This window comes from Pseudomassariella vexata (assembly GCF_002105095.1).
Source record: "Pseudomassariella vexata strain CBS 129021 chromosome Unknown BCR38scaffold_7, whole genome shotgun sequence".
In the NCBI taxonomy this organism is placed as follows: Eukaryota; Fungi; Ascomycota; class Sordariomycetes; order Amphisphaeriales; family Pseudomassariaceae; genus Pseudomassariella; species Pseudomassariella vexata.
This window is the reverse complement of record NW_024467962.1, coordinates 582235-595653: the sequence shown is the minus strand read 5'-3', so window position 1 is coordinate 595653 and position 13419 is coordinate 582235. Positions and strand designations below refer to the sequence as shown.

At 52.4% G+C, this 13419-nt stretch overlaps 5 protein-coding genes across 5 annotated transcripts; 2 read left to right on the top strand and 3 right to left on the bottom strand.

Annotated features, from left to right (window-relative positions):
- Nucleotides 1-10: 10 nt before the first annotated feature.
- Nucleotides 11-1057, bottom strand: BCR38DRAFT_485125 (ribonuclease H-like domain-containing protein; the record flags this gene model as incomplete). Its single annotated transcript, XM_040863838.1, has 1 exon — nt 11-1057. One exon carries the CDS (start codon nt 1055-1057, stop codon nt 11-13), a length of 1047 nt encoding a protein of 348 aa, XP_040715397.1.
- A 417-nt stretch (nt 1058-1474) lies between these two features.
- Nucleotides 1475-3552, top strand: BCR38DRAFT_485124 (Mif2/CENP-C like-domain-containing protein; the record flags this gene model as incomplete). The annotated part of the gene is made up of 4 exons (XM_040863837.1): nt 1475-1554; nt 1618-1766; nt 1816-3396; nt 3452-3552. 4 exons carry the CDS (start codon nt 1475-1477, stop codon nt 3550-3552), a joined length of 1911 nt encoding a protein of 636 aa, XP_040715396.1.
- Nucleotides 3553-4482: 930 nt separating this feature from the next.
- On the bottom strand, nt 4483-6738 carry BCR38DRAFT_485123 (RNA12 protein-domain-containing protein; the record flags this gene model as incomplete). Its single annotated transcript, XM_040863836.1, has 1 exon — nt 4483-6738. One exon carries the CDS (start codon nt 6736-6738, stop codon nt 4483-4485), a length of 2256 nt encoding a protein of 751 aa, XP_040715395.1.
- A 975-nt stretch (nt 6739-7713) lies between these two features.
- BCR38DRAFT_343226 (uncharacterized protein) lies at nt 7714-8556 on the top strand (the record flags this gene model as incomplete). The annotated part of the gene is made up of 2 exons (XM_040856013.1): nt 7714-7979; nt 8085-8556. 2 exons carry the CDS (start codon nt 7714-7716, stop codon nt 8554-8556), a joined length of 738 nt encoding a protein of 245 aa, XP_040715394.1.
- A 523-nt stretch (nt 8557-9079) lies between these two features.
- BCR38DRAFT_409387 (heat shock protein) lies at nt 9080-11155 on the bottom strand (the record flags this gene model as incomplete). Its single annotated transcript, XM_040858368.1, has 2 exons — nt 9080-10965; nt 11083-11155. 2 exons carry the CDS (start codon nt 11153-11155, stop codon nt 9080-9082), a joined length of 1959 nt encoding a protein of 652 aa, XP_040715393.1.
- Nucleotides 11156-13419: the final 2264 nt, after the last annotated feature.

Genomic DNA, 13419 nt, shown 5'->3' with positions numbered 1-13419 from the left:
GTCGTGAAAGCTAAAACGCTTCGAGTCCGGCAGGGGTACCAAACCAGGTGCCAAGCTCATCTGCATCCTTTTCCCTACTGCTGTCGGTGAAGAAACTCGTCAAGGAACTCATTCCCTCATCTTCGTCCGCCGGCCAATCTACTTTAACACCACCCTTGCCTTCGAGCATGTCCTTTGCTGTGCCCCAACTAAACCTGCATTCTGGCCCCCAGCCAAAAACGGGGTGCATATTTCTCCTCAACCACGACGTACAACGAGCATCAGACGGGTATCCTGAACCCCAAGTCTTACTCTCGCCCTTTTTGCCTCCGTTCTCGTCTCCCGTCTCCTCATCCCCGGCCCGAGCCTCATACAGCACCTCGAGAGCCGCATCGCGCGTCACCTTGGCGCACACGCTCGCCGCGCTGACGCAAGGGTATAGACTATCCGCCTTCTTGGCGACAGTGATTTTGGCCGCAGGAAACACACGCTCGAGCTTCTTCTGGTACGCGGCCGGCTGCCCAATGGTATCCACATATATTTCTTGGATGTTGACCCCCCGTGCAAAGACCCCCTCGATCAATTCGATCGTCGCGTCCATCGCCTGGGCATTTAAATTGTACATGGATGTCGGCTTCAGCATGTTGGCGCCAATGTCGCGTGCCGACAGCGCGGAAACGGCCCAGCCGCTCGAGGAGTGGAGGTCGGATCCTGATGTGCAGAGAGTCTCCATTAGCGAGCTGCGCACGGCGGGCGTAAGGACCTTGCTGTCGTCGAAGTGGTGTGCCATTTTGAGTAATGGGTCGGAGAGTGGGAGCGGGAGGTAGAAGATGCCGTAGACCATGGGGCCTAGGACGGGGCCGCGGCCGGCTTCGTCGACGCCGAGGCAGCAGGGTAGCCCTGGGGTGGAGGATGAGTCTTCGGTTTGGGAGGGGAGGAGGGAGGGGGGTACGGGGCTGAAGTGGGTGTAGGAGTTGCCGGTGAGGAGGGCGGATCGGTTGATGGATGGCGGGACGAAGACGTCGGAGGTGGGGGTTTCGAGGGCAATGGCGTCGTCGTCCATTGGGGAGTCTTCCATCTTGGTGGAATAGGTGCGGTTGTGTGTCCTAGAAGGGCTGGTTGGATGTCTGTTTCAAGAACAAATACAGTTATTCGGCGTTGTACTTCTGAGGTAACTTCAATTGCGATCTCGAACTATGCAGTCGAGGAAGGAACTATTGGTGTACTTCGTAAAGTGGTTTGTAGTATGACGCGTCTGGTGCCTTCCGCACGCGTCTGCGCCTGAATTGGAAGCGGCGGCCAATCAACTCCTTAGAGGCATACCAACACCTGGAAATAAACACCGTGCGGCTCCACCCCGACTTGCACACTTCCACGCGTCTTCCACCTCCATCTTGTGATACATCATCACATTCTGGCTTTTTTGGCTCAACTTTCTAATTTTTGTCTATCTCCACACAGATACAGAGCTCGGGCGACTCTCATACCATTGATTATGGCACCCGTGCGACAGGCGCAGCGCCGCAACCCGTCGTCGCAAGGCGATCATGTCTACGCCCTAGGGAAGGTTGGAAGGTACGAACAAGCTGTCCAAGAAGGATATGGACGTCGGATGTGCGTGTACTGACATCGCGACAGGAGAACTGGTGTGACCCTGGAGGATACTGGCGTGCGCGACGAGTATGGCATGGGCCCAGCCGACGGCTTGTTTTCTTCGCCAGAAAAGGAAACCAATGGATGGAATCAGACGGCGTCCGACGACGAGCAGGACATGGATATTGACGAAAGTATGGGCAACTACACTTGCGAGTTTGGGTATCGACTTACACGTCACAGGTTCTCAAGTAATGGGCCCCCAGACTATAGCCAAGCTACGACGAGAACGGCTTTCTATCCCACGCGCGCGCTCACCAATGAAGACGAACCTCAATTCGCCGGCTATACATAACCTACGTCTCGCGCCCTCGTCTTCGCCAACCCGAGGCTCTATCGTCCATGAACCCGAAGCTCATCGAGCCACGTCGGTTAAGCGCCGCCTCGACTTCTCTGCGGATCAGCAGATGAAGCCTCCTATGAATGGATATTCGAAAACTGTCGGCTCCAAATCTCAAAATGGCAGGGTGGTCAATGGACATGACGAGGAGGACTCGGACGACGATGAGGTTCTACAAGGGCGTAGCGCAAACCCACCAGAGGTGGAGGAAGAAGATGAGGAGGAGGAGGAGGAAGAGGAATCTATGCAAGTTCTGGATCCAGGCGGCGACGATGAGGATGTCGAGCCTCCCGTGCAAGATGACGAGCCATCTGTGGAAATGGAAGCCGAAGAGTCAGAAGCGGAGGAGGAGGAAGAGGAGGAAGTCAAGCAGCCCAGAAAGAGGAGTCGCAAGCCCAAAGCAAAGGAGGTGGAAATCTCAGCTGTCGAGAGAGCTACGCCAGAACCCGATGAGGTTGAGGACGAAGAGCCGGTGACAAAAAAGCGAGGCCGATCGGCAAAGAATGCATCAAAGGAGGTACCGGAACCTACCTCCGAATCTTCGAAACATCGACCATCTCGAAGGAGTTCGTTGAGTGAAGATAACGATGTATCTGAGGAAAGGGAGGCAAAACGACCGCGTACCGAAAAAAAACCCAAAGCGAGCAAGGTCGCGGCATCGAAAGCACCAGCTACGAAGGGCAAACCAGGGCGCAAGCGTAAATCATCTGCTATTGGAGTCGACTCCCCACAAGTCCAACGTGGTCCTCCGCCACCGAGGGCGCGAGGGCTCGTCTCTTTGAAAGCAGATCGAGCTGCTACGAAAACAACACGTTCTGGAAGAGTTTCATTCCAACCTTTGCAGTTCTGGAAGGGCGAGCGTGTCGAGTACGACACCGAAAACGAGGAGACTATCGAAGACAAGGGCCGTTGCCGTCATATCAAGATTGGCGCTAGTATCAAGGAGATTCGCCGTATTGAGGAGGAAGAGGCGTCCAATAAACCCAAGAAACGCCGAGGCAAACCAGCTAGCGGCCGGTCGCGACGACGTGTTTCTGAAGCGGACGAGGATGACGAAGATCGAGAGGACTGGGAGATTGACCCTGGACAGGTAGCAGGCGAAGTCATATACTGGCGTCGGGAACATGAACTCAACCCGCCACAAGAAGAGGATCAAGTCGAGGTTGAGGATCAAGAGCTCGCCATTTCGCATAACGCGGTCCAGATGAAGGACATCAAGGACGCAACTTTCCGATTTGCCAAGACTTTGACCATGCCCTTTTTTGGGACTGGTATCGTCGACTTGCCGCCTCACTCGGAGAAACGGCCAAAGAATGCTCGGAAGATGCAGATGGTCTTCTTCGTGCATTATGGCAGTGTTGTGGTTACCATCGCCCAAACTGTATTTCGAATTACGAAAGGAGGTCATTGGTTCGTGCCAAGAGGTAAGTCGATATTGGCTCCCGTGTGTCTTGAGAACAAACAAGCTCATCCTTGCAGGAAATCACTACAGCATTGAGAACGATCGAGACCGACCAGCAAGAATCTTCTTCGCCCAGGGGTGCGAGCTACTGGTGCCCGCAGAGAGTCAGGAGATGTAGCAAGTCCCTGACGCAGGTCAACACAGGCAACCGACAGTGAACGACGTGGCGGATAGGGTCCGCAGATGGATGGACCAGAGCGTGTGAGTTTCTGTGAGAATACCTGGACTGTTGCATCGCAAGCTGAGTGGCGTTTTTGGAACCCAGACGAGAAGATACCAAGTTAACGATCCCATCGCGTCAATGACTTTTGTCTGAATATCAAATACAAGTCAATTTTTGGTCAATTCTGATTGGCCTCGGCGATGATTGGTTGAGGTGCTCCTCGACGTGCATTGGGCTGCGGCAGAGTCATGCGGCAGACTTAGCAGAGCCTGATCCAACTCCAAGTCCTTTGATCTTTCGTTTCCTTTTTTACTCTCCTGGCTCGAAGCGCCGTACCTTTTTGCACCGTTGGCCTTCATCGTGCTATCGGAAATTACGAGCTACGAGCGAGTATTGCACGTACCTAGTACTTGCAAGATTCCAAACCACGGATATACGGTACGTATTGACAAATCACGGCTACCGGCCTTCCAAAGGCGAAGAGTCTATCTGCGGACGCAACCAAGCCACGGAAACTTGGCAATGCCCGGAGGCATTACGGCAACGGCAGAATCTCATCTACACCTCCATCTCATGTGCCGGCGTCGTCACGACCAAGACAATCGCCTCCCGCAGACGGGTTCCCCTAGCCCCTTAGACCGGTGATGGCGGCTACGATATCTACTAACACGATCGTGAACGGCGTATGTCAACTTGTCAGAGCCGCTCGCAACCGTCCTTCGTACAAGAATGCCGTTCACCAGGCCAACGGGCTGTTCCATTGGCCGTGGAAGTGTAACGCCAGCTGCAAACATGTATATATTGAGAAGGGTATATGTATATCAGGCCACATGTACCAACCATTGTGCCTCATTCCGCTCCCAGATATACAAATTCGTGACTCGTCTAATACTCATTATTAAGGATCTTCTTCAACCGTGTCATTTCCTTCTCAAAGACATCGATCTTGCCCTGGCTCGCCTCGAGCTTCGAAAGCAGGTAGTTAATCCTGCCCGTCGTCTGCGAGGGCTGCTTGGGCATTTCTGCCAGTAAAGCAAGCTCAGTTTCCACCTTGTCGATGCTCTTCGTCTCGACCTTGGTCAGTTCTGTCAGAACAGCCAGGTCCATCTTGGCTGAGAGTACCGGATCCCGCGTCAGCTGCGCAAAAGCTGCCTGGTAAACGGGCTTGCCGGGAATGATCTTCTGTGGACGACCATTGTGGGTCTTTACAGTGATCAGCTCGGCATTGGCAAGGCCCTCGAGCGCAGACTCGCCATCCGATGCCGTGGTTGACGAGGCGAAGGTGTGGGAGAGAAGCACCTCATTGTATCGCAGACTTGTTCTAGAAGCGAGCGCTTTGATGAGATACCATGCCTGTTCGACCGACCAGTGCTTGCCGCCGTCACCAGTCTTGCCGTTGCCCGAAAGCAGGTACATCTTGAGAATCTCCGAGGCTGATTGTTCCGTGATTTCAGCAACTGCCAGCTTTGGGCTTTGTCCTGTCTTGAGACGCCGGGCGAAGAAATCGAGGTCCGTCAGTCGCCCCCCGAGAGTGCCGATGACTTTGTCTAATTCGCCAAGGTTATGATTGCGTCTGTATTGCTCCTTCTTCTCCGCAGGCGTCTCGTCCGCGTCATCGTCGTCATCCTGGGGGATGGTGTTATTATCACTCTCCAGCTGACTGATCACATAGCGCTTCGCCACCTCGGGCGACAGATCTCCCAGCGAGACTTGTCGGAAAACACGGTCCGGAAGCGACTTGGACAATGACTTCGAGTAGGAGGTGTCACTTGTCAGGAAAATGACGTGGGCCACGTTGGACTGAACAAGAGCCGCGGCCCATTCGCCAATCTTGTCGTAAACGATGGTGTTGCCTTCATTCTTGTACAAAAAATTGTCGATGACGACAATCGGTCGCTTCTCCGGATGCGCTCCCAGGTATGCGTCCGGAGGAAGGGACGTATCGATGTCGTGCTTCTTCCGGCCGGCAACACCGATTTCACTCAGCGCAGAGCCCGTTGTCTGCAGGATCTTCTGGAGCTGGGACTCCAGAGTTTCGGAAAAGCCAGCTTTGACGCCGGTGGTGCTTTGCACAGCCAGGTCGACCATGCTGCTCATGCTGTTCGCCCACGAAAATATGGGTCTATAGCCAACACTTGCAGCCATTTTCTTGATGGTCGCAGATTCGCCCCTAGCCTCGACGATGGGTCTGCAGTCGAGCACCAACACGTTCCGCTTGCCTTTCAAGGCTTGGTCCAGCACGAGCTCTTTCTTACCCGATCCTCGAGGTCCCTGGACCACAATAAAGGTTTCCGCGGTTTCCATGAGCCATTTTCGAATCTGATCGATCAGGTCTTTTCGGTGTGTCCAAACTGCACTCAGACCAGCCTGCTCCGCCTTGTGGCGTCTGAACGTGAAGATATCAGAAGTCTGCCGGCGGAGCCATCGGTAGAGCCGACTGTTGTTGAGGCGAAACCGTTGCGTGACATGGGCCTTGACAAAGTACTCTCTTATCGGGTCGAAAATGACGACAGTGAGACCTGTCAGCAGAGCCACAAGGATGGGGATGAAGATCCTGCTATGGTTATTGATATAATTCCAAACATGATGCGGTTTCAACCGCTGCTCGTATGACATGCGCAGCTTGGTCCCGTTTCTGCCACCACCACGGGCGGGCGTAACAATGAAGCCATGCAAACAATTCCTTGCTCGTATGGCGTCCCGGACAAAGGCAAAGTCAACATAGGCAAACCGGGGGAGCACCTTGGAGTCGAAGGGCTGTGAAGTGATTTCGGCGATCTTTCCATATTTACGGAACATGCTGTAGAGGTCTTCTTGCGACAGTTCAACGGCATCTTCTCCTGGAACCTTGGGTACGAACTCGACCCTGATGCGACCGTAGGGGAACCTGTGTAGGTCTTCCAGCCACGGCACACCTTCCACCAGACCTACTTGTACACTACTGAACGGATTGAAGAAGGGTCTGACGGGGGTTTTCTCAAGACGATCAGATATCTTGGTCTCGATCTCAGCTGCGGACATGTCAGCAGGATGCGTGAACTTGACAAAAGCTCCGCCATCCTTCAGTCTTGGCAAGATCTCGGTAATTTTGAGCGGTATGGAGTCGGGCATAGCACGTTTGACCACGGTCATGGGATCCATAATGCCCAAGGTCGAGTTGTGGAAGCGCCTCAGCAGCTCCGACAAGTCCTCGTCTGGACTTTGCCATGGTGCCCGAAGCAGGCTTGCGAGCTTGAGAGGAAATATGTCTAGTTCAACGCTCAGCACAGCTAGATCAAGCCAACCGGAAAGGAATTTTGCATACTGTCGACCCAGATGATAGATTCATTTGAGGCAGCGGATATGTGACCGCTTTTGCCATATCCGGCTGTGGTGCTTTTCCAAGCTGTTGGGCTGCAGCGTGCGGAGGCTAGAGTCGGATGTTTGAAAGTCGCCCGCGATCCCCGCATCCTGTGAGTTCGAAGACCAGCCAGGCCACTTGGGCCGAGGCCAACGCATCTGCTTATCATTGCTCGAAACCTTGGGAGTTCATAGTTCAAGGAGGCAGAAAGTCTTGAGAAGACGGGTAAGAGTGAATGCACAAGTTGAGTCGCAGCTGAACTCGCTTCTCACGGCTGATTGCAGTTTCTGGATGAGGTCATTGGCTTGTAATGAATGGTCAGCCACAACAAAGTGTCCCACACACGCAAGCCACAACGTTGGGTTTGGTGAAAGCTTCACTTTGACGTTTTGCGACGGGACAGCGTCGTTCGGGGAACTGGCGCAACTGAGATTGATCGTAATCTTTTGCACATGCGAGAACTCTAGGTTGTGATACCTGTTCTTCTATGTTGACAATCCCTCCTGCCTAACCCGGAGGATATCGACGCCCGGCGATCTGCAAGCTTTGCATAGCATCCCACGCGATTGGCCCAGCAACTGCTTCGCGGCGTCACATCCCAAGACACGGAATCAGAGCGCTTCTCGACCAGCGTATTACCCCTCGCCTGTCTCCCCCGCTTCATCGAGTGTCACTAGAGTCTTCAATCGCTTCCTTCCAGAAACCCACTACCTGTGAAGTGTTCCAATTGCATACAATCCCCCATATCTACCGTTCTTGAGACGAAAGTCGCAACGATGGGTTGGCTATGGGCATCATCGCCAACCGCCAGGGCTCTCGACAGCGACAAACCCACCTCGCCAGCTCCAACTTCGAGTCCGGCTCCAGACTCGCCTCCTGTGGCCACCAGAGCCCCAGAGTCCGACTACAGTGACCCCGAGATAGCCAAGTTCATCGCTCAAGTCCAAGCAGAGTTCGGCAGCGCCAGCAGCAGCAAACCAACCGAGCCTTCTCGACCAGCGGCAGCTCCTGCCCTTGAACCCCCCAAGCCAGCAGCCACAGTGTTGGCTCCCAAACCCACATCCACAACCTCAACCTCTTCATGGGCCTCACTCTGGGGTTCCGCCCAACACTCCTCCTCAGTCGCCGAACAGCCCAGCACACCTAGCACCTCCCACACCGCAACCCCCCTTCAAACTCTCGACCCCATCTCCGAATCCACCCTCCCAACGACCATGTCCTGCCGGCAAGCCTTCGACGCCGCCTTCTACTGCCAAAGCGTCGGGTCGCAATTCCACGCCATCTACCGCCAAGGCGAAGTACGTGGATGCAGCGAACTCTGGGACGACTTTTGGTTCTGCATGCGCACACGCGGCTACAGCGGTAAAATCAAAGAAGAAGCCATCAAGGACCACTACCGCCGCAAGGAGCTGTCCAAGTACTACGGTCCGGGGAAACCCAGCAGCACCGACGTCTGGGAGAGCCGCGAGGAAAAAGTGCCCTGGGATTCGGAGTTTCGCCAATCGTACCCGCGCCAGCCCGATGTGTCTGATGAGGAATGGAGGATTATGGAGATTGAGAGGCGGAGGAGGGCGCAAGAGGAGTTGGATAGGGAGGCTGGGGGTCGGCTTCGGGAATAGATGTATTAGACAATATGTCTTGATAAATGTTCTGATTCACACGGTGCTACACGAAGAACGATGTAAAAACACGATACCAGGCCGTAGACCTATCTACTTGAGTAGACCATTTTCTCCTCTAATGCCAAAAATTACAATTCAAATACACCAGCACGAACTCTGGACTACCACAAGCATTTAAAAGCCCTGTCTTGTGAAGAATGTTGAACATATTAAGTCACATTTTCCTGGATACTAATCACGACACATTTTATACGAGTGACTTGAAATCGGGAGCTGTTGGTATGTCATTTGAAATAAAGACGGCGAGGTTTATTAACTTTTTTCCATTGTTCGTGCGGATGGACCTTTCCTAAATACATCCATCCATGCTTCGTAAAATCTGAACTTTTGTCCTGTATCATCATTATGTATGAGAATCTAGTGCAAAGCCATTTGCCCCAAACCACCGGGCAATATGTCAACTGTCACTCCTAGAAACGCCGAAGGAAAACAGAGGGTATTGATGTCGTTGCGAATCCATTTAGTCGACCTCCTCGACAGTCGGGCCATCGTCCGAAGCCCCAGGGGGACCACCGGCACCGGCGCCCGGGAATCCACCAGCGCCACCGGGCATGCCACCTGGCATACCACCTGGGGCGCCTGCGGAACCGTAGAACTTCATCATGATGGGGTTGGCAATAGCCTCCAACTCCTTTTGGTGCTCCTCGTACTCCTCACGAGTGGCTTGCTGGGACTCGTCCAACCAAGCAACGACCTTGTCAATCTCGGTCTTGAGGGTCTCCTTGTCGGCAGCGTCAAGCTTCTCGTCGACCTTGGAGTCTGCAAGAGTGTTTCGCAGAGAGTAGGCATATGACTCGAGACCGTTCTTGGCCGCGATACGGCGACCCTCAGCCTCATCCTCCTCCTTGTACTTCTCAGCCTCTGAAAGCATGCGCTCAATCTCCTCCTTGGACAGGCGGCCCTTGTCGTTAGTGATGACAATCTTGTTGGACTTTCCGGTGCCCTTCTCGACAGCGGAAACGTTCATGATACCGTTGGCATCAAGATCGAATGTAACCTCAATTTGAGGCACACCACGAGGCGCAGGCGGGATACCGGTAAGCTCAAATTTACCCATAAGGTTGTTGTCCTTGGTGCGTTGACGCTCACCCTCGTAGACCTGAATGAGCACACCGGGCTGGTTGTCGGAGAAGGTAGAGAAAACCTCGGACTTCTTGGTGGGGATGGTGGTGTTGCGGGGAATGAGCTTGGTCATCATGCCACCAGCGGTCTCGATACCGAGAGACAGCGGCGCAACATCGAGAAGCAGAATCTCGTTGGTCGACTTGGAGCTAGTATCTCCACTAAGGATAGCAGCTTGGACGGCAGCACCATAGGCAACAGCCTCATCGGGGTTGATGGACTTGTTGGGCTCCTTGCCGTTGAAGTAGTCGGTGATAAGCTTCTGGACACGGGGAATACGCGTGGAACCACCGACCAGGACGATCTCGTGGACTTGGGACTTGTCAATCTTGGCATCGGCCAAGACGCGATCAACAGGCTGGAGGGTGGATCGGAAGAGGTCCTGGCACAGCTCCTCAAATCGGGCACGCGTGATGGAAGTGTAGAAGTCCACACCTTCGAACAACGAGTCGATCTCAATTGAGGTCTGAGCCGACGAGGAAAGAGTGCGCTTGGCTCGCTCGCAAGCAGTGCGGAGACGGCGGAGAGCACGTGCGTTGGAGGATAGATCCTTCTTGTGTTTACGCTTGAACTCGTTGACAAAGTGGTTAACGAGACGGTTGTCGAAGTCCTCACCACCCAAGTGAGTGTCACCGGCAGTGGACTTAACCTCGAAGATACCCTCCTCAATGGTCAGGAGCGAGACATCGAAGGTACCACCACCCAAGTCGAAGATAAGGACGTTTCGCTCACCCTCGACCTTCTTGTCGAGACCGTAGGCAATGGCAGCGGCGGTGGGTTCGTTGATAATTCGGAGAACATTCAGGCCCGAGATGAGACCCGCATCCTTGGTAGCTTGACGCTGGGAATCGTTGAAGTAAGCAGGGACAGTGATGACGGCGTTGTTGACAGTGCCACCAAGATATGCCTCGGCAGTCTCGCGCATCTTGATCAGCACCATAGAGGAAATCTCCTCGGGTGTGAACTGCTTAGTCTCTCCCTTGTATTCGACCTCGATCACAGGCTTAGAGCCCTTGTCGATAACCTTGAAGGGGAAGTGCTTCATGTCGGCCTGGACCTCCTGGTCGGCGAACTTGCGGCCGATCAGACGCTTAGCATCGAAGACCGTGTTTGACGGGTTCATGGCGACTTGGTTCTTGGCGGCATCTCCGATCAGACGCTCCGTGTCGGTGAAAGCGACGAAGGAGGGTGTGGTACGGTTGCCTTGGTCGTTGGCAATGATTTCTATAATAGAGTGTTAGTGCACTGGTGAGAAAGTATTGGTAATTGACCAGAATCGATGTAACTCGTTGGTGAAATCACCGGGGATAAAGTCAGTGGCATTGAAAAGGCTGCACTTACCAATTCTGTCATCACGGTACACGCCTACACAAGAGTAGGTCGTGCCCAGATCGATACCGACAGCGGCGACCATGGTGACGGTTGTATGTGGAAGGAAGGTTTAGGAATCAGGAGACGTTGCGTAAACAACAGTGGAATGCGAATGGTTGTGTTTCTGATGTGTCAATAATCTCAACAGAGAACTTCAGAAATTCGCTCTATTGTAGGGGAATGTTGATTGATTGTAGTTTGCAATGTGATGTGATCTGGGAAAGAAATTAATGTTGGTAGGAGTTGCAAAAGAGTGTTGAAATATATGCAGAGTTGTTTGGTGGGGCTAGAAATGGACGGAATCGCATAGAAGCCTTTGGGGAAGGCGCCTTTCCAGAGAGTGCGCGCCGCTTCCAGCAGCTTCAGGCTTGATCCAAGCTTCCCAAAAACCAGGCAAAAGAACGCGCTCTTACTAAAAATGGACTTTACACTACTAATGTTGCCTTACGCCGTCAAGAGCTCCCTGGAACTGGCTACTACCGTCTAGAAAACTTCAGTTTGTCGGGTTCCTGGTTTTCCGTGTTATAGTGGAACACGACTGGTTAGATGTAATGCCCTTGCCGCTCTTACTCTGCCTCCAGTCACATAACTGGGAAATGTGACTTTATGCATAATTATGCACAGCGCCCAGAAACCGGACTCAGAAACGCCACTCAGAAACGCTGTAAATTGTTTAGATAATACGGAGTCGTAATATTACGGAGGCCGCAATTAGACCACACATTCAGAGCGCCGTCCGATGCATATTACACGTCTCTAGGCTCAGAGGCTTAGGCGGAAGCCTAAGGAGAGTACATACGAATTGTCGACGGGAAAGGTAGCTTTTATACGCTTAACGTATATAGCGGTTAGAATAGACTTCATAGTTAATCTATCCCGCCCGGCTTCTACAGTATATTAGTACTCACGGGATATTAAGATAATGCTAATTTCATATCGTGGGAAAGAATCAGCTTTGTTCAACACTACATTTCCCCTGCTAGCTTGTGCTTATACTTAAAAGTCGCATCTTATGTATATAGAAATGGATATATTAAACGGATTAAATAGTTACCTTGATGTATTATCTAATTAACGTGTTATATGATGAATAGTTCATTACGGAGACAAGTAAAATGTGAGGATTAGCTTCAGGTTATAGCTTAGGTGGGCGTGGTCTAAAAGCGGCGTTGCTCAGGTACGTACTCCTAAAATCTGCGGTGGAGTAAAAGCCATCTTCCGGGTTCTATGGAGCTCTCACAGGTGCATCTTTGCGGTTCTCTCGTAAACGTCACCGCGGGGCAACTGACATCACCCAAGTATCCGATACATGGATTACCCGCAAAATTACCAATAGTCTTAAGTAGCTTAACTTCTAAAACTCGACAGCCCCGCCCCCACTATATTTCAAAGACGACATGGAACTTTTGGAATGGGAAGCGCCTTGATAAGCATGAAATTTGCACAGCACAGGGCAACCAGGCGCTCATGGAAATTTACTCATGAAACTGGCTGGCCAGCCAGTCAGCCCGCTAGGAAATCTTCTTAATTGCCCGACAACAACCGTTGCATCTGTCGAGGGCAGTTCTGCCTGGTTTCATGAGTATCTATCTACATGTAGGAATTGATCTGCATTGCTGACGCCTCCCATGTGACTGGAGGGCCATCACTTCCCACCATCCTATGTACATAACTATGGACGTAAGACACTCGTCTTCATTCTTTCTGAACACTCAGGGCTGGTTATGGTAGGAGGTCCCATTTTCGGACGGGTGACAGGTGGGTTCGATTCCTACCCCGGCTGCATAGCGTAGTCTTTTCGTCGACTATTGGTCTCTCCATTCGTCTCACATTCCTCCGTGGACTTTGCTGTTGGGCGGCATTATACATACCTTGGCAGGCGACAGCATGAGACGGGCATAGAACTAGTCATCAACATCTGCGTCGCACACGTCATTCCCGACAGGAAACGTCGTAGTTGTAATCCGCCAAGTCCTCACCAACTGCTTAATTTCAGAAATGGAAGACTAGTCACTTCTTGTCTCGAATTTTGCAATTCAACCTTCACAGTTCTAATCGCAATCTTTAGCTGCTCAAGTACAGGTAGGTGATGGGCAATTACTCAAGTCTGCATCAGAGATTTCCGCTGTAATGCATAGAAGGTGCTTTTCGTGGAGGAAATATACTAAAGTAATACACTTCTATGGCTTGCCTGTTTGCCACTGATGCTCTGATGGATGGATCAAAGGTGACTTGGGTGTTAGCTCTGCCAGACCCGTGTATCGTGTATAGCAGCTAGAAACTCGGAATGGTCCATACAAAGTATAT